This window comes from Artibeus jamaicensis, unplaced genomic scaffold, assembly GCF_021234435.1.
Source record: "Artibeus jamaicensis isolate MK-2021 breed Jamaican fruit bat unplaced genomic scaffold, CSHL_Jam_final contig_723, whole genome shotgun sequence".
Classification (NCBI taxonomy): domain Eukaryota; kingdom Metazoa; phylum Chordata; class Mammalia; order Chiroptera; family Phyllostomidae; genus Artibeus; species Artibeus jamaicensis.
In genome coordinates, this window is record NW_026521938.1 from 2,052,763 (window position 1) to 2,070,759 (window position 17,997).

The 17,997-nt window shown below is 42.9% G+C and overlaps 1 protein-coding gene and 1 pseudogene across 7 annotated transcripts in view; both read right to left on the reverse strand.

Annotated features, from left to right (window-relative positions):
* Positions 1-1,352: 1,352 nt before the first annotated feature.
* Positions 1,353-17,997, reverse strand: part of LOC119051586 (oocyte zinc finger protein XlCOF6-like) — a 64,850-nt gene continuing 48,205 nt past the window's right edge. The window contains exons 4-6 of one of the 7 annotated variants that reach the window (XR_008392791.1): positions 10,139-10,256; positions 9,476-9,602; positions 8,119-8,466 (exon numbers count right to left, since the gene is read on the reverse strand). Coding sequence is in view for 3 of the 7 variants with exons in the window: in XM_053672085.1 (XP_053528060.1) it covers positions 2,033-2,148; positions 9,476-9,602 (243 nt within the window). In the remaining 4 variants the exon portion in view is untranslated. Of the gene's footprint in view, positions 2,149-7,345; positions 7,587-8,118; positions 8,467-9,475; positions 9,603-10,138; positions 10,257-17,997 lie in introns of those variants that run through there. The other 6 variants (XR_008392794.1, XM_053672085.1, XR_008392793.1 and 3 more) reach the window with 6 other exon arrangements.
* Positions 14,945-15,261, reverse strand: LOC119051589 (40S ribosomal protein S27-like; annotated as a pseudogene).

Below are 17,997 nucleotides of genomic sequence, written 5' to 3' on the forward strand. Positions count from 1 at the left end.
GGATGATTTTAGAGGTGAAGGAAGGTCTGTTAACACTTTGTGGGGAGCACGGGAGACCAAATCAGGGTATTTTTTTAGGAGCACTTTTGCTACTTCTGTGGCTTTCTCTACCCTGGTCAGAAAGGCTTCAATCTACCCAGTTTCTACATTGTCCAGGTTTCTAGAGAAACATGCAACAGTTTAGGGTTCCCATTTGCTGAACTAAGATTCCCAATCCTATTCCCTGTTTCTCTGCTATGTGTAAAGAGAAAGTTTTGTTTAAGTCAGGGATGCCTAGAGCTGGAGCCTCAACTAGAACCTGCCTGATTTTATTAAAAGCCTGATCATGTTCCTTTCCCCATACAATGGGTTCAATGTCTGGTCCCTTAGTAGCCTCATATAAAGTCTTTGCAACTAGTCCAAAGCTTGGGATCCAAATCCTGCAGAACCCAGCCATTACCAGGAAAGAGTGGAGCTGCCATTCGGTAGCAGGCGGTGTTAGCTCAGCGATTGCCTTTATTCTCTCTGGTGACAGCTGCCTAGATGCTGGAGTTGGGATATATCCTAAATAGTTTACTCTGAAAATCTGGGCCTATTTCTTAGAGAATCGATATCCCCGATCCCCAAGGAAGTTCAGAATTAGGATAGTGTTGCAATCTGAGGCTTCCTTCAATGGGCTACAGATTAAGATATCATCTACATATTATAAGACTGCTCCCTCTCATAGCTGTAAATCTCTTAGATCCTTTTCTAATAGAAATAGATGGGGGCTGTCTCTAAACCCTTGTGGTAGAGTAAGCCTCCAGGTATACTGTTGACGGGTCATGGTTTTGGGGTCTGTCCAGATTGGGAATCTGGGTGAACAGGGATGCAAACAAAGGCATCTTTTAAGTCTAAGACAGTATACTACTGAGAATATTCTGGTACCTGGGTGAGGATAGTACAAGCTTTCACCATAAAAGAATGTAAGGGGACTACAGCCTTATTAATTAATCTTAAATCCTGGACCAACCAGTACTCCCTTGTGGGCTTACGAACAGGGTATATTAGACTATTGCAGGGGGATTGACAGGGTACCAGCGACCCATGTGTAATAAACTTCTCTACAATGGGCTTCAGATCCTCTAGGGCCCTGTGCTTGATAAAATATTATTTCTTGTGGGGATAAGCTATGCCAGGCTTTAGGAAGATTTGGACTGGTTGACTGCTGGGGTCCAGCCTTGGCAGGGTTCAGGGTCCCTGAAGGATGGACGGCACAAGCGAAGGAAGAGTCAGACACCCGATTGGATGCCGGAGAACAGCCAGCCTCTGTGGGACTGACTGAACTCATAGTTTGATTTCGGCTTTATTTTTTATAGAGTTGTTGTATAACATTAAAGGAACAGGTGCATGGCATGATCAGTTAAGCAGAAAAAACAAATACAGAGGTAACTAGGAAAAGTACAAGAATTTCCATAGTTTCAGTTATGTTAAACAAAAGTTCTTTTGACCAGAACCATTAATCAGACCATTTGAACTAGCTCTATGTATGGAGTTTGAATGTCTTATTGTTTATTAAAGGTCTTAGAATTTGACATGGGGCCAAAGGTACGCTAGACCGAGCAGAGGTTAGGAAATTCATTATAAGCCTTTGTGATGTCTAACTTAGCTATCTATCTTTCTGTCCAAAATGTTTCTCTATGTACTATGGACTCTAAGTCCTTGGTAATTGTTTCTACGTGCTTAGTTTATGGTATCTAACAAGCTTCTCCTGTTTCTTTGCCTACTAAATTCTAATTAATATATATTCCTGTTCAAGGTAAAGGAGGGGTTGTTATTCCAACAACTTTTAGACATTCAGGGGCTATTTCATCAGAGGGAACTTTGTTCTCTGGTCAAGAAATTGTTCTGTACAACTTCATTGGAATTATACAAATCAATGAACCTGCAATACAGGTGTCTAACAATCCCACCACCTTTTGATCACCAAAACAAACTTGTAAGGAGAGATAGACAGGAAATCCAGCCACAGTTGCCTCTGCCTTGCAGATGCATCTCAACCATCCTGACCTTGTCAAGGGACAGTTGCTGGCCGGCTCCTGACATCTCCCCCTTTTTTATTTTTTAAGCACAAGGTTTCCACTTCTAATTGTACTTCTCTGATTCCTCTTGCAAGGAGTCGGAAGGCGACTGGAAAAAGACAGATTCCAATTAGCACAACTCCAATGATAAGTGCCAAATTAATTATGAAGGATACGAAACTTTGACCATTAACGAAGGCTTTAAATTTGCTTAAAAATCAGTTGCTACTTGAGACGCAGGTAGAAGAGCACTATTACAGTTGCTAATATCTTGAATTTTCTGATGTAAAGTTTTTAAATCTAAACTTATATCACTATGATTCTAAATACCTTGTAAATGATTTTGAACTTTATTCCAAGCAACTACAGAAGCATTATATTCAAGAGGAGTAACACAAATCTACTGATATTCAGCATGACACTTTAATATGAATTATTTTAAGTGAAAGCAGTTGGTTCCCTATGTGGATTATTGTTTCTTCTGGAGCATTAACTTTTGCCTCTAACTTTCTATCTATATTTTCTTGAGCTGTTAAGGCAAAAGTTACAAAGCATTATTAGAATTAATAAGCAATTAGTGGTTCCAAGGACCCACATTCTCAGATTAAGCCCATCAAACCAATGTTTTGGGGTTCAGCTAGTCAAAATTGTCACAGAGGGTCTGAAAAACTTCCTGCTTGGTTAGGCGTTGAATGTCCTGTAGCTGTTGATGTACTTCTAGCTGCAATTTATCAATTTGTCCCTTTAAGTTGGTAGAAAAAGTCTCTCTTAGGTGATGTTGAATACCACTCCAGGAGTGCTGGCTGAAATTCCACTTCAGGGGAATGAGATGCAGCATGGAGAAATCTGGATCAAGAGAGTCTAGTCGGTAGAGGTGGGTCACGGTCAGGGAAGTCTTTTCTGTGATATGGCTTCACCCTCATCGCCTGCAGTTCTAAAGGTCATTCTGGAAAGCAAACACAAGCATACCCTCTTCCCCAAGTTAAAAGTTCTACAGAACCCTGCCAAGTGCCATCTCTTAGTAGATTTTCAAATAAAGGTGGCTTGGACTCTTTCATCTGAAAATGTTTTACAATTGGAGTACAGAGCAATATATCAATATTTAGAAAATTATAGGTAAACATGACCAACAAAATTAAATTTGGGGGGGAGGACTCATGACTCCCCCTTTTTTGTTTTTAAGATTTTTAAAAGTATGATGAGTCCATTCTATAATTGTCTGACCAGTTGGATTGTAAAGTATTTTTTGTTTTATGTTGAATATTTTAATGCTGAAGAAAAACTTGAGTAGAATGAGCAAGATATCCAGGGCCATTATCGATTCTAATTTGCTGAGGCCATCCTCAAGCCCATGGGCTTGTATATTTTTTGCAGATTTTCTTGTTAAAGCAGATGCATGTAAAGTGCTAGAAGAAGTATCAATAGAAATATGAATGTATATAAATTTTTTAAGGAGAGTGTAATGAGTGACATCTGTTTGTCAAAATTATTTGAGAACTTAGTCTTTGAGGATTAACTCCTATAAAATGAGGACATTCTTTTTTTTTTAGGACATTCTTTAATAATTTAATAAATGGTTACATGCCAAGGGCCTTATGTGACTTTACTGACTAATCGCTTTTCCTTGGGAATAGAATAGCCAGTCCTTTCCGAAGGAAATGATCAGTGTTTACAGGTAATGAGTTAAAAATGGTATTTAGTTTTCCAGGGAGAAGGGCTAGTTCTCCCAGGGAGACAGTACACTTAGATCTCAGTTTTATAATAAAGTTCACAGCTCTGGCATAAACAAGGAAGATTCTTAATATTTCTTCTAACATGCCACAATTTTTATTTATATCATGTTTTAGATTGACAAACTTATGAATACATTCATAACTTTTAGAAACAGTTTTTTCTCTATTGGCAAATATTTTTACTTTTTAAATTAATTCTTATTGATCACTGTAAGGGGGAAGATGCTAAGTTTCACACCTCTTGTTCTTAGGACTAAAGCAGTCTCTGGGCCTCCAGAAGGAGGATTCAGAGTGGTTAAAAGACATATTTTCTCATTATCTTTTTTCTTGTGCCTTTTACTGTCTGAGGGAAGTGAGATCTTTTTTTTCTTCTTTAAAGAATCAATTTAAATTCTTTCTGAGTAGAATCTTTATGATGTAACAATATTAGAGATCTTATTCTACTCATTGAAATATTTTGAGACTGAGATGTTATTTTAAAAATAAAAACAAAAGTAAAATTCAAGCAAACTAATATTTTCAAATTAAACCCTCTAAAGGAGGGAGTGGGATACTAGTCTTTATCTTATACTATCTGGTGCTGTTTCAATTTCTGCCTAACTTTTCCTAAATAACTAAGTCTAAAGATTCCTTATCAGGGAGATATTTAGCAACTTAAAAAAAACCTGTTAAATTAGCATAAAACATCGTTCTTGTTCTTTAGAGAGCCCATACTTGTTGTTAAAAGGTTTCTTTTTTTACTTTTGATTTCTGCCGTTTCAGATTCCACAGCCTACTCTAAACTTTAATTAATTAGCTATTGGGGAGTATAGTGTGGTGGGTCAGAAATGTGCTGTTGGTGAAAACCCCCAGGGAGGACTGCCTGGTACCCAGGGTACCCTAACCCTGCTTATGGGTTTCAGGTTTTTCCCATGCGTCTAAGACGGCAAGGGAGGGCTCCAAGCGCCGGGTGACCAACCTTTATATTGCGCTCCCTGATCGAGCTGAGAGTTAAATTATTGTGATTGGAATTTTTTGTGAAGCCCCTTCCTCTCAGGGATTGACCCCAAACACCTCCGCAAGGCCCCTACTGACGTAGGAACACTTGAGATCTGAAGCCGGAGGGAGGTATGCCTCTCATCTTCTGTAGGACACTCATAAATAACCCTGTAACTAACTCTGAGTTCTCAAAGCAATCTTCGGGGTCCGGTTGAAACTGAAACACTCATTTATTATCTGTTTTTCTGTTCGCAGGCAGGCGGAGGGAAAAGGCAGAATCAAATGGGCTGCAAAAAGCAGCTTTTAAAGAAAGAATGTGCTGAGGTGCTAGTAAAAAAAAATAATTGAAAGGAAAATTCATTGCTCTCTCTCTCAAGCCTACCTCTCCTTGCGTGGCCTGTCACGGGTGTTTTTATTTATTAAGAAAGGAAACACTTTCATGTTGTGGGTCTAAAGCGTCTCTGATGAGATTCCAGAGAGAGAAAGTGTCAACAGGAATATCCTCAGGCCCGTGGTCAGAGTAGTATCGCTTAATACTATCACCAACCTTGAGCCAGGTATCTATATTAACTGTGCCCTCTTCTGGAAACCAAGGACAACATTCTTGCACAAAATGTAGGAACCTACCTATTTGATGAGTAGTAATTCTTACCCTTTTCTTATTAAGCATATGTTGAATGATTTCAATAAAGAGTCCTCTTTCTTTGGACTCAGTAATGGCTCATAACTTCTCAATATAGTTCTGATTTTCTTCCCACCACACACAACCTCACCCACTCGAGGGGGCTCACGAAACCCTACGGTGGGGTCCTGGCCATCCTGGGTTTGAAAGAGGATGAGAATGAGAGTGGGGGGGCTTACCTTCAGGTCCCTGTCCCGGGTGCCACTTGCCCGGGTCCAGCCTCGGCAGGGTTCAGGGTCCCTGAAGGATGGACGGCGCAGGCGAAGGAAGAGTCAGACACCCGATTGGATGCCAGAGAACAGCCAGCCTCTGTGGGACTGACTGAACTCATAGAGTTTGATTTCGGCTTTATTTTTATAGAGATTGTTGTATAGCATTAAAGGAACAGGTGCATGGTGTGATCAGTTAAGCCGAAAAAACAAATACAGAGGTAACTAGGAAAAGTACAAGAATTTCCATAGTTTCAGTTATGTTAAACAAAAGTTCTTTTGACCAGGAGAACCATTAATCAGACCATTTGAACTAGCTCTATGTACAGAGTTTGAAAGTCTTATTGTTTATTAAAGGTCTTAGGATTTGGCATGGAGCACAAGGTACGCTAGACCGAGCAGAGGTTAGGAAATTCATTATAAGCCTTTGTGATGTCTAACTTAGCTATCTTTCTGTCCAAAATGTTTCTCTATGTACTATGGACTCTAAGTCCTTGGTAATTGTTTCTACGTGCTTAGTTTATAGTATCTAACAAGCTTCTCCTGTTTCTTTGCCTACTAAATTCTAATTAATATATATTCCTGTTCAAGGTAAAGGAGGGGCTGTTATTCCAACAACTTTTAGACATTCAGGGGCTATTTCATCAGAGGGAACTTTGTTCTCTGGTCAAGAAATTGTTCTGTACAACTTCATTGGAATTATGCCAATCAATGAACCTGCAATACAGGTGTCTAACAATCCCACCACCTTTTGATCACCAAAACAAACTTGTAAGGAGAGATAGACAGGAAATCCAGCCACAGTTGCCTCTGCCTTGCAGATGCATCTCAACCATCCTGACCTTGTATTTCTGAAAGGCCTCTACCACTCTGTTATGGAAGCGTGCAGAGTTCTTTTCCCTTCCTTGTGTTATTTTTTGATACAGACCCTCATTCTATCCAATAAGCACTGTATCATGACAGATTTACTTCTGTTCCTTCCTGGTGTCTTATAGTCCCAACTGGGCTCATGATCTGCGACAACATCCACTGCAAAGCTCGCATTACCAGGGTCTTCAGTATGTAATTGATCTGCATGTTCTCGGGCCCCTTCCCAAATTAGCTGCTTGTCTTCTGGAGAGCAACATGTAGTCAGAACTATATAAGGGTCCCTCCCAAGCCATACCGAAGGCAAGGGTTAAGATATGGAAGTTATTAATGAAGCATGAGGGGTGCTCAGAAAAGTTTCCTAGCCTTTCCTTGCACTACTGTAGGTAAGCTATTGAGAAAGGCGTGTGTACCCAAGTAGGGGGCCTTCTGCACCGGCTACTTCTCAGGATTAGGAGGCCAGAAGGGTCAGGGAGATATGAAGTTCTACTCCTAGTATGGCCCACTGAACTGGGTTTCTCCTTCTTTGGTAACTTTGGGTATACAGGTGAGTAGGGTGGAGGAGAAGTTGTAGTTATCAACTCAGGGGTTGAGGTCTTGGGGCTCTGAGGCCTGCTAGATTCCCCCTGAGAGGCAGATGTGCTAACCTCCTCTTCTTCCCCCCAGGAGACAGGTATGAAACTTAAAAGCGGTTCATCTAGAATGAATGACATTCATCTAGAATGTCACTGGTAAACCCTAAAGTAGATGTTTCCTTCAACCGGGAACAAAGAGATAGAATGTGAGATAACAACAAAAAAACAAACAAAAAAAACCTTGTACATAGGGAAGCTCTGACTTGCCTAGCCTCCTACAGAACAGATGTAATTGGAGTATGGTGGTATAATTGCTACTCCTATTTTCGGGCCATGTCTCCCTGTCTTCCAACTTATACTGAGGCCAAGCTGTGTTACACAAGAAAATCAATCTTGTTTCCTTGAGACACTCAAGGTCAAACCAGCCCCAGTTTCTAAGGATGCATCCTAATGGGGGTCCTGGGGGAATAGAGGGTGTATTTTCCATTTGGTCCATGATGCACCTAGGAAAAGAAAGGGAAGGGTAGAACTCTTTAGCTGGGAAAGGTGTCCCCCATCTTTTCTCCAAAAGCCAACTAGTGGGATGTAGGGCATCTCCTATTTTTCCCACTGCAAAGCTACCAGGCATCTCAGGCGACAGAAGAGAATAAAAACTATAACTCCTGGCTCCCAAAAGGGCATCCTCCTTGATTATCCAAGGAACCTATCCTAGTGGTTTACAGGACCGCCATCTCCCCACCACATCTCCCCACCACAAAGCTACCAGATGTCTCTGGTAACATGAAGGAAGCATGATGTGCTGGCCAGCACAAGACTGAGAGCTCAGCTTGCCACAGACTATTTGCATCTCCTTTGCTACTGGTGAAGTTGACAGTTTTGATTGAACTAGACCCTTTCTGCACATCTCAAGACTTTTGTAAGTTTGACTACTAAGGAGTCAGAGAGAGAAAAGAGAGAAAATTGTCACAGGTGGGCACAAGTAACCAGGTTCTTGGTAATTGCAGACAAAGAACTGAACCAAACACAGAGTTTATAGCAGAAAGAGAGAGAACAGATTTATTAAATGATAATACACTCCACAGAATATGGAAGCGGGCCAACTCCGAGCAAAGACTGACCTTAGGGGTTGTAAGGATTCTCTTCTTATATGGCAGATATTTCCTGGATAGTTTTGGTGGGCTTTTATTGCACATGTAGAAGTAGTGATATTACTTTAAAGCTACTGCTCTGGTGGTCTCCCATGATCTTTCTTGATTGGCCACTGGGGAAGGAGGTCCTATAGTGTTAATGTATTATAATGCTAGTATAATGAAGCAAGGGTCACGCAGCATCTTCTGCACAGGTGCATTCTCATCATAAAAAACATCCTATGCAAATAATACCCTAGAGAGCAGGAGGATAACTACTGTAATTACTACATACCAGACACAGATCCCCTAAGTAAAAAGGCAAATAATATGAGATGTGAAAGTGAAAAACACAATGCAATCAACTACACAACTTGAATATTCTCCTCGCAATACATAGATCATCTATTTTCAAAAGCAGTAAGGTACTATTGAAGTTTGAAAACACTACTGAGAAAACAGAGCTGATAAATGCATGCATAGTATTTTATCCAGCCCTGGCCAAATGGCACACTTAGAGCATTGTCCCGTGACCCAGAAGGCTGCAGCTTTGATTACTGGCCAGGATGCAAACCTAGATTATGAGTCTGAGTCCCTGTTATAGACACATATGGGAGAAAACCGATTGATGCTTCTATTTCACCATGATATTTCTCCTTTTCCCTCCCTTCTTTCTCTAACAATCAAAAAATATTTTGCAGTAAGTACAAAAAAATATAAATGGTTGTAGAAATGTTGGAGAATATAAAAGATGCTTTTTCTCACTGGTCAATGTGAGATCTACTTGGCTTCTCACAATACTACTGAGGTCGAATCCTTCCCTGTGAGGGTTCTGTGCAGCAGGTATGGGGGCGGCAGGGTGAGCAGAGGGCAGTGCAAGCAAACCGGCCCTGCCGAGTCCAGGATCCACCCAGAACCCTGGGGAAGTGAACAGTGCCCACAGTCCACATGGGAGGACGGAGCAACCCCTGAGGAGTGAAGGGCACGGGGGACATGCAAAGCCTAGTCCAGGTCACAGGTGAGATGGAGGATTTTTTTTTTTGAAACTGTGACTTAAGTTATTAAAATTGGGGGCAATGAAACAAACAAAAGTGGATCCTTGCAGACTTGATCAGGGGCAAGCCCGAGACCAGCTGCTGCTGTCCATCTTCCCTGGGAACAAGTCTGGTCAGGACCCTTAGAGTTTAGGATTAAAGAAGCAGACTGTCACCCTGAGGACGTGGTATTCTACAAAGAAGAGTGCTCAGGGAGAGTCGGTGTCTTACCCAGAGATGATATAAGAGCAGAGTTCTCCAGCGTCACATGGAGGTGAAGGCATCTCTGAGCCTCATCCTGGAGGAGCCATTCTTTCCTGGACAAATACACAGCAACATCATCAAGGATGACAAAAACCTGTCAAAATTAATACAAATGAATTTGGAACAGTGTGTTTGATACACTGTATGCTACTCTTCCCTATGCCTAACCCCTTGCAGGGCCCCCTGTTCACAGAAGATACCAGTGCTTGGTGCCGGAGCTGCCTGCAGTCTCTATACAGCCTCATTAATTACACTGCCCTCAGCAAAGGCCGAGAGAAGAAGAACTGGGGTAGATGAATGCCATCTAAACTCAGGGCCGCGCCTGCAGAGCCCGATTCTTTCTGCTAAACAATTCCACTGAAACTCCCAGATCATGTCTCCAAAACACACCTGTATATGGGCTTAGGCTTCACCCTTAATTCCAAACACCAAGAACCCAGGGCCATCAGCTCACACTTCCTCCAGCTGCGCACACAGTGTGTGATCTCTCCCTGCTTCTCGGCTTTACACCCCAGGTGCACTCCCTCAGCTCTGCCCCCTTCATCCTCCTGCATAAAAGAGCCACCACTTTTGCATGACTCCATCCTCAACCCTTCCATAAATTTCCAGACACATTTGTTAGATGCTCACAAGATTTTTCTGTTAGAAATGCACAAGAAATAGAGGTGGGAGGAACCAGATGATCTGATCCACGTGCCTTTATCTGATGCTGCACGGAGAGGCGGGCTGAGTCTGGTGGACTTCTGCCCTGGGGAAAGCAAGAGTGAGTTTTTTAAAAGAAAAAGTGTGGGGTTTGTGAGCCCATAGGGGAGGGGTTCATCTCTTGTTCTTCCAGGCGGGTACCTCAGGGTTCCAGCATGTGAGCCAAGACAATAGGGTAGGTGAAGGGCCAGGCTGCTCCCAGGTACAGCAGGGTCAGTGTGACCACAGGCCATTTTGTGCGGCACCAGATGTCCATTGTGAATGTTGGGAGAGTTTCGATGGAGCTGCAGGCTATAAGCTGAGTTGGAATAACTGAGTCATGAGCAATCCAGCAGGTCAGAAAACCAGCCTGACTGGGTCATGAGCACTCTGGCGGGCTGGGAAGTGGCCTGACCATTTCAGTTTCTGCTTACTTCTCTTTGTGACATATGAAAGGGGGAACCAAGAGAAACTTCTGATATTTTCAAAGAGAATTAACCTACCACCATCTTCTCCGGCCTAGCTGATGGAGCCTCCATTGCTTCAGCTGTTAGGACCAAAAATGCAGGGGTAGTTTTGAACCCTTTCATTTCTTCCTGCAACTGAAAATCTGAAACTATGCTTGCCCTTCTTAAAAAATGTGAAGAGAGGAATAGGTGGAAGTGGAAGGAGGTATGAGAGAGATAAATGGTAAGGGGAAAAAATTCAATTAAAAAAAAAAAAAAGATGGCCCTGGCTGGTGTAGCTCAGTGGATTGAGCATGGGCTGTGAACCAAAGGGTCACCAGTTTGATTCCCAGTCAGGGCACATGCCTGGGTTGCAGGCCAGGTCCTCAGCAGGGGCCACGTGGGAGGCAACCACACTTTGATGTTTCTCTCTCTTTCTCTTTCCCTTCCCCTCTCTCTAAAAATAAATAAATAAAATATTTTAAAAAAAAGATGGACCAAGAATCCAACCTTTTCTCCTACATCTGAGACCCAACTCAGGTCCATCAGCTCTCCTCTGGTGCAGAGAACTCTCCTGGTTGAAGGCTCCCTGCCTTCTCCATTAACCCCCATAATGTTTTCTACTAGGCAGTCAGATGTAGCTTGTTAAACCCAGAAGACACTAACTCCTGTTTCTTATGCAAATGCCCTCCCTAATTATTTCCCTAGTACACAGCCAAATTATCATTTGGCCACTTTGAAGTTTGATTTTTGAATCCCTTGTGCCTCGTTTTTAACATAAGGAAAGAGACCTGAGGGACGCATTGTCAGCTCCGTGGCATCTCCAAGCAGGTACAGGTGTCCCTTCTCACATATCCTGACTTACCTGCTTACCCTGGCTGCCAGTGGATCCCCCCCAAAAAATGGGTAGGGTTCACATACTAAACTAGCTTAGGGGAGTCCTCCCAGATGGCCTTACAAACTAAGAAACTGAAAATACCCCTGTATATGATCTCAAATTAAAAGTTCCTAACTAAGAGCAAGTCTTGGCAAGTCATGTCCTAGGCCTCTATCTTCCCAGAGGAAAATCAATTTTAACCTTAAAGGAGCCCATCTTTGTATTATGCACCTTAGTTAACACATCTTTGGAAATCAGGATAATTTCCTTTTTTCTTACCCCTCAGGGCGCAAACACTGTATCAGAGCAGTGACCAAGATACTGCTCCATGTTATTACTGTGTTAATTAATTAAATATTAACAATGTTATATCCAGTAATGTAAAAAAAAATTCTGTGTTCACTCATCTTTACCTTTTATTTAATGTCAGGTATCTTCTTGCTTTTGTTTTCTCCCACTTCCATGACCCATCACCAACGCATTTCAAGTTCCCAGTTTACACATCTTCCCTTTTGATTCTCAAGTATAAGTGGTAAAACTGCCATTTTCCAAAGCATTTTTGCACTCCACTGACATTTTGTTTCCTGGAAATCATCCTCAGTGTAGCTCAAATAAACATTAAAAAAAGTCTCTACTGTTTGAATGTTTCTTGACACCACAAATGGGAGAACCTTGATATTACTTGTGACCTACACTCAGGATTGGGGTATCCCCCTGATCTCCTCACTTGAAAGCTGGAAAATTACCAAGAGAAGAGTCTTTACACACTATATGGTAATGTCACCACCAGGCAGGGACTGGAACACCCTGTCCTTCCTTGTTTAGTTTGATAATGATTTTCAACTTTAGAACCTGTGGGAAGAAGCAATCAACCACCCTCAGCTCCAGGTAAACAGGTCTCAGCTGTATCAACCCAGCCCTGGAGTACAGTGACCTCCGGCCAAGTTTCTCCTCAGTGCACCCTCTTATCAACCCTGCGACCTTGGATAAGGACTCCAGTTCTTGTATCTCAATGTTTTCAACATCGCACTTCAGTCGGTTTTCTATCTGAGAAGGATCTAAGCAGCTTTGAAAACTATGACACAGCCAGTGTCTCTCTCGGTTCACAACCATCCTGGGCTCCCAGTACCATGGAGATGAAGGTGCAACACCTCTGCCTCCCAGTCAGGACATGACTCCCCCTCAGACTGTTTCAAGGCAGCGGCCAGGTGTGTGGGTTTATCCGGGTCAACGACCCAGTCACGTATTTCAAAGGCAGCATCTAGGCCAGTCACCCTCGCCCACCCATCACACCAGTGGGTCACCAAGTAGCACTTATCATCCCCAACGGCAGGCCCTGGGCTGCAGGGTTCAGTGGGCTGAGGGCGGAGGGCCCAGGGGCCACGCACTAACCTCAGCTGGGTACCTCACCACAGTCCCCGCCATCTGACTCTGTGGCGAGAGGGGCGGGTGCAGTGGGCAAGGAGGCTGTTCCTGGTATTGTGGTTACTGTCCCAACCCCGATGCCGGACACCCAGGCAGCGTACCTGGCCCTATGCCTTCTGTGGGGAGCAGCACACTAAGGCCTTCTCCTTTCCATCCTGTGACCACTACACCTAAACAGGGTAATAAGAAAACAGAAAAGAGGAAATGCTGTCCCGGAAACCGAGGGAAGTCCCGCCCTACAGTATGGACCTAAGGGAAATGCATTTTCTGAGTCTTTACTGACTCAGCCTTGTCATAGCCCACGCCTGCCTTCTGGGTAATGCAAGGTGTATATTCCGAGAATGAGGTCCTGTATTCCCCCAGCTGACTCCAGGAGTGGATTTGCAGATGTTCATTCATTCAAAGAATACCCTGAGAATACTAAATCTGCTCTACAGCTATCCTGTTGCAGGAAAATGAAGCAACCAGACACCGATGGTTTCTGGAATACGAGCTTTATTAACGTGCATGGGCCCAAAGAAGTCAATCTCCAAATTCTGAGCCCCAAACAAAGGGAAGGCAGCCGTTTTATAGAGCGGGGGGTTAGAGCGAGGGGGAGGCCTGTCCTTCAGACCAAAACGGGAGATAATTTACAGAAGCAGAAAGCAGAGCGCTTCACTATCTCTGGTATGTAGGCGATAAGCTAGAAGAAACAAGGTAAATCACTGGGCTGTCAAACATCCAGGCTGTAAAAAACAGTCCCCTGATTGCTGTGCTATATTTTAAAATAGCTATCGATTTCCCCCAACAATCCCAATGGACATCATTTTGTGGGCGAGAAAGTATTTGGATGCCTGCTAGGCCTTTCATTCAGGCCATGGGACTTGTGCCTCCTTCAGCAGAATGTGTTAACTTTGCTCCAGTCCCTAGTGGTCTCTATCCTGCATCAGTAGGACCCACAATGCAAATTAAATGTCATAAGTAATACACTAACACTTAAGTGCATCTGTGCCTAGTGCAGAAGCGTAGCTCTGCCTGGGCAGCCGTGTGACTAGATTCCTCGCTGATTCGATCTGCTGATGCCTCTAACATAAATTACACATTCTTTTTTCAAACAATGAAGTACATGTTGAAGACATCAAAGACATGCCTTTAAAGGAATCCAGCACAGAACGTTCCTGTAAGGACTGCGCTAGTTGTAAAGCAGGCAGTCTCGAATCATCTTTCAAATCTGGACTGCCAACGTCACCGCAGGTTTTAAAACACTTCAAAGTTAAAGATACCTTTACCCAAGACGTCATTCCCTCAGGCTATTTGCAGTCCCTTTGTAAGTGCTAAGCACATTCCCAAAAATACCCTGCCGGCCATTCAACTAAGGAGAGCTCCTCTAACAAAGGCTACAGAGTGGATGGGTGCCACCTACAAAGACGTGCATCAGTACCCCTCTCAGTTTGGTGATGAAGTCAGCAAGCTATGCCCATGAGGAGGATGAACTCTATCCAGATAGTGGACACAGTGGGCACACAGAAGGTGGCCTACCAACTGATTTAGATGAAGTTTTCATATGAGAACCTCAGTACAGACAAAGATCCTAAAAACATAGCAGTTGAACCTGCAAGTGTTTCCTAAAAGCACCAAGGATAGAGTAAATGCACATGCCTATGAAAAAAATTGCAAAGACAAGTTATTTTTCTTCAGACCTTATTACTTCTTTTTATATTTTCTTGATTGTGCTATTATAGTTGTCCTAAACTTTTCTTCTTATGCCCTCCTCCACCCATCATCACCCACTCCCTCAGGCAATTCCCCAACCATTGTTCATGTCCATAGATCATGCATATAAGTTCTTTGGCTACTTCATTTCCTATACTGTACTTTATATCCCCATGGCTATTCTGTAACTACCTATGTGTACTTGTCAATCCCCTCACAACTTCAGCCATTCCCCCACACCACCTCTCCCACATGGCAACCATCAAAATGCTCTCCATATCCATGACTGCATCTCTGTTCTTCTTGTTCCTTAGTTTGTTTTTTAGATTCAATTGTCTGTTAGTTTGTTTTTATCCAAAATATGTTTTTGTGATGGTGCCCCACTCATCTTGACTCAGGTACTTTAGTGATGTGTTCTGAAGGAGCATCCTCCTGTAAGCCTTGCTTTTTCTCCTGTAGGCTGAGAGAGGGCAATGGAGAAGACAACACACAAAACTACCGTTTGTGCATGGCTACAGATGGTGGTGATTTTAGAGCATCCTGTGCATTTCACATCCATGAGGTGGAAACTGGGGCTCTGCACCAGGCACTTCTTCTGGAGAGGGATAAATGAGATGCTTTGTGAGAGGCATGTTGACTTGGGCAGCTCCTCACCACCAGAAAGGCTACATTCAATGGTCTTGTTTGACATTTTATTGTTCATAGTTTTGATCTTCTTCTTTTTCTTAAATAAGTCCCTTTAACATTTCACATAATAATGGTTTGGTGTTAATGAAATCCTTTAGTATTTTCTTGTCTGGGTAGCTCTTTATCTGCCCTTGAATTCTAAATGATATCTTTGCTGGGTAGAGCAATCTTGGCATAGGTCCCTGCTTCTCGTGACTTTCAATATTTCTTGCCAATCCCTTCTAGCCTACAAAGTTTCTTTTGAGCAATTGACAGTTGATAGTCTTATGAGAATTCGCCTGTAGGTAACTAACTTCTTTTCTTACACTGCTTTTAAGACTCTCTCTTTATCTTTCACCTTTGGTATTTTATTTTTTCCTTCTTGACCTTCACATTCCTCTTTTGTGAGGTGATCTGAATTCTTCATTGTGGATTATGGAATATAATAGAAACTGAATGACATAATATATTGTTGCCTGCATATTAAATTTCCATTTCCACCCCCACCTTTTTTGAAAGATTTTATTTATTTATCTTTAAAGAGAGGGTAAGGGAAGGAGAAAGAGAGGGAAAGAAACAACAATGTGGGAAGTTGCCTCTTGCTGCCCCAAACTGGGGACCTGGCCCACAACCTAGGTATGTGCCCTGACAAGGAATTAAACTCATGACCTTCCAGTTTGCAGGATGGCACTCAATCCACTAAGCTATAGTAGGCAGGGCTAACATTTGGCATTTTAATTATGATGTATTTTGCCCTGGGTGGTGTGGTTCAGTGGATTGAGTACCAGCGTGCAAACCAAAAGGTCGCTAGTTCAATTACTAGTCAGGGCACATACCTGGGTTGCGGGCCAGGTCCCCAGTGAGGGAAACACAAGGGGTAACAACACACTGATGTTTCTCTCCTCTTTCTCCTCCCCTTCCCCACTGTCTAAAAGTAAATAAATAAAATCTTTTTAAAAAGTTATGACGTATCTTGGAATGGGCCTCTTTTCATCTATCTTGCTTGGGACTCTGTGCTTCCTGGACTTGCATGTCATTTACTTCACAAAATTAGATAAGTTATGTATCACTATTTTAAAAAATAGATTTCCAACTACTTGTTCTTTTTATTTTCCTTCTGGCAACCCAATGATGCAAATGTTGGATCTCTTGAAGTTGTCCCATAGGCTGCTTATACTATGCTCAGTTTCTTGGATTCTTTTTTCTTGTGGTTGTTCTGATTAGTTGTTGTTTGCTTCCCTCTGTTCCATATCATTGATTTGATTCTTGGCTTTATCAACACTATCGTTGTCTCTATGCAAAACTGTTCTCTATTTCAATTACTATATCCCTCACTCTGACTGGATGTTTTTATGCCGTGGAGGTCCTCACTAACTTTCTAGAGCATCTGAATAAACAGACTTTGCAAGTCTGTATCTGATTGATTGCTAATCTCCATTTTGTTTTGCTCTTTTTCTTGAGCTTTGATCTGTTCCTTTTTGGGGTCATGTTTCGTTGTCTACTCATTTTGGCAGCCACCCTGTGTTTGTTTCTATGTATTAGGTAGAGCTGTTTTGACTCTGTTTCATGGTAGTATGGCCTTGTGTATTAAGTTTCCTATGGGATCCAGGGGCACAACTTCTCCTATCACCCAAGCTGGGTACTTGAGATGTGCCCTTCATATAGGCTGAGTACACCCTTCTCTTGCAGTTGAGCCTTGGTTGCTGTTGACAGATGAATGGGATGGATTTATCCAGGCCAGTCAGAGTAAGGATTGGCTGTGACCACTGACCACCAACTTCTGCCATCTGTGGTGGATCAGCTATGCAGGGGCAGGGTGCTGGTGCTCCAACATGGTCTGTAGGTGTCCACTGGGTGCTCTGTCCCTTGGGATTCCCAGGTGGTACAGACAAAGGTCGGCTCCCACCTGTCCTTTGCCCTCAACCACCCTGCCTGATCTATAAAGCATCCTGAGATGGCTGCTATTTGTGCTGGTCTTCTAGATTCCCATGCAAAACCATGCTATGAATTCAGGCAGGTTGCAGCAACTGCTGGGTCTGGGGCTCACTGAAGCCAGGTGTTTTTTTTTATTATTATAGAATTTAGGAAGTTGTGAAGCATGAGTGAAGACCAGACATTCATATGGAAAAGCAGGTTGGGTGGGCCCATAAGTATCTAGGGATCTGTAAGGCAGAGTATCTAGGGATCTGTAAGGCAGGTCAGACAGTGTTAGCCAGGTGGACGGTTCCAGATATGGCACCAGCTTGCCGGGTCTGGGGTGCAGTGTGCAGATTTAGGAAAGGGATGATAGCCTCTGCTCACTTTGATGCCAGACCCATTGGCATTTAGAGTTCTCCATGTATACCAACAATGTTTTTCAAGCTACTATGCTGTTCTGGAGCTAGAGGGACTGAGTCTGTGTATGTGAGTCTTTATGGGGGACTGACTTTAAAAGAAAGTGCTTAGGACTGCAGAGTTACTTGTACCAATGAAATCCCCACTTGTTTTTGCAAACAGAAGTTATGGGGACTTATCTCCAGAGACTGGATCCCTGAGGAGGGGCTGGGTGTGGGGCTGGACTACTTGCTCCCAAGATATCCCTCGCAAGTTTTTATGCACCACACATGGGTGAGGGACAAGACTATTCCTCATCTGTGCCCCTCCAATCAGTCTGGATGGATGTCGTTTCATTTATTTCCTTGTTCTCAAACTTCTATTCAATT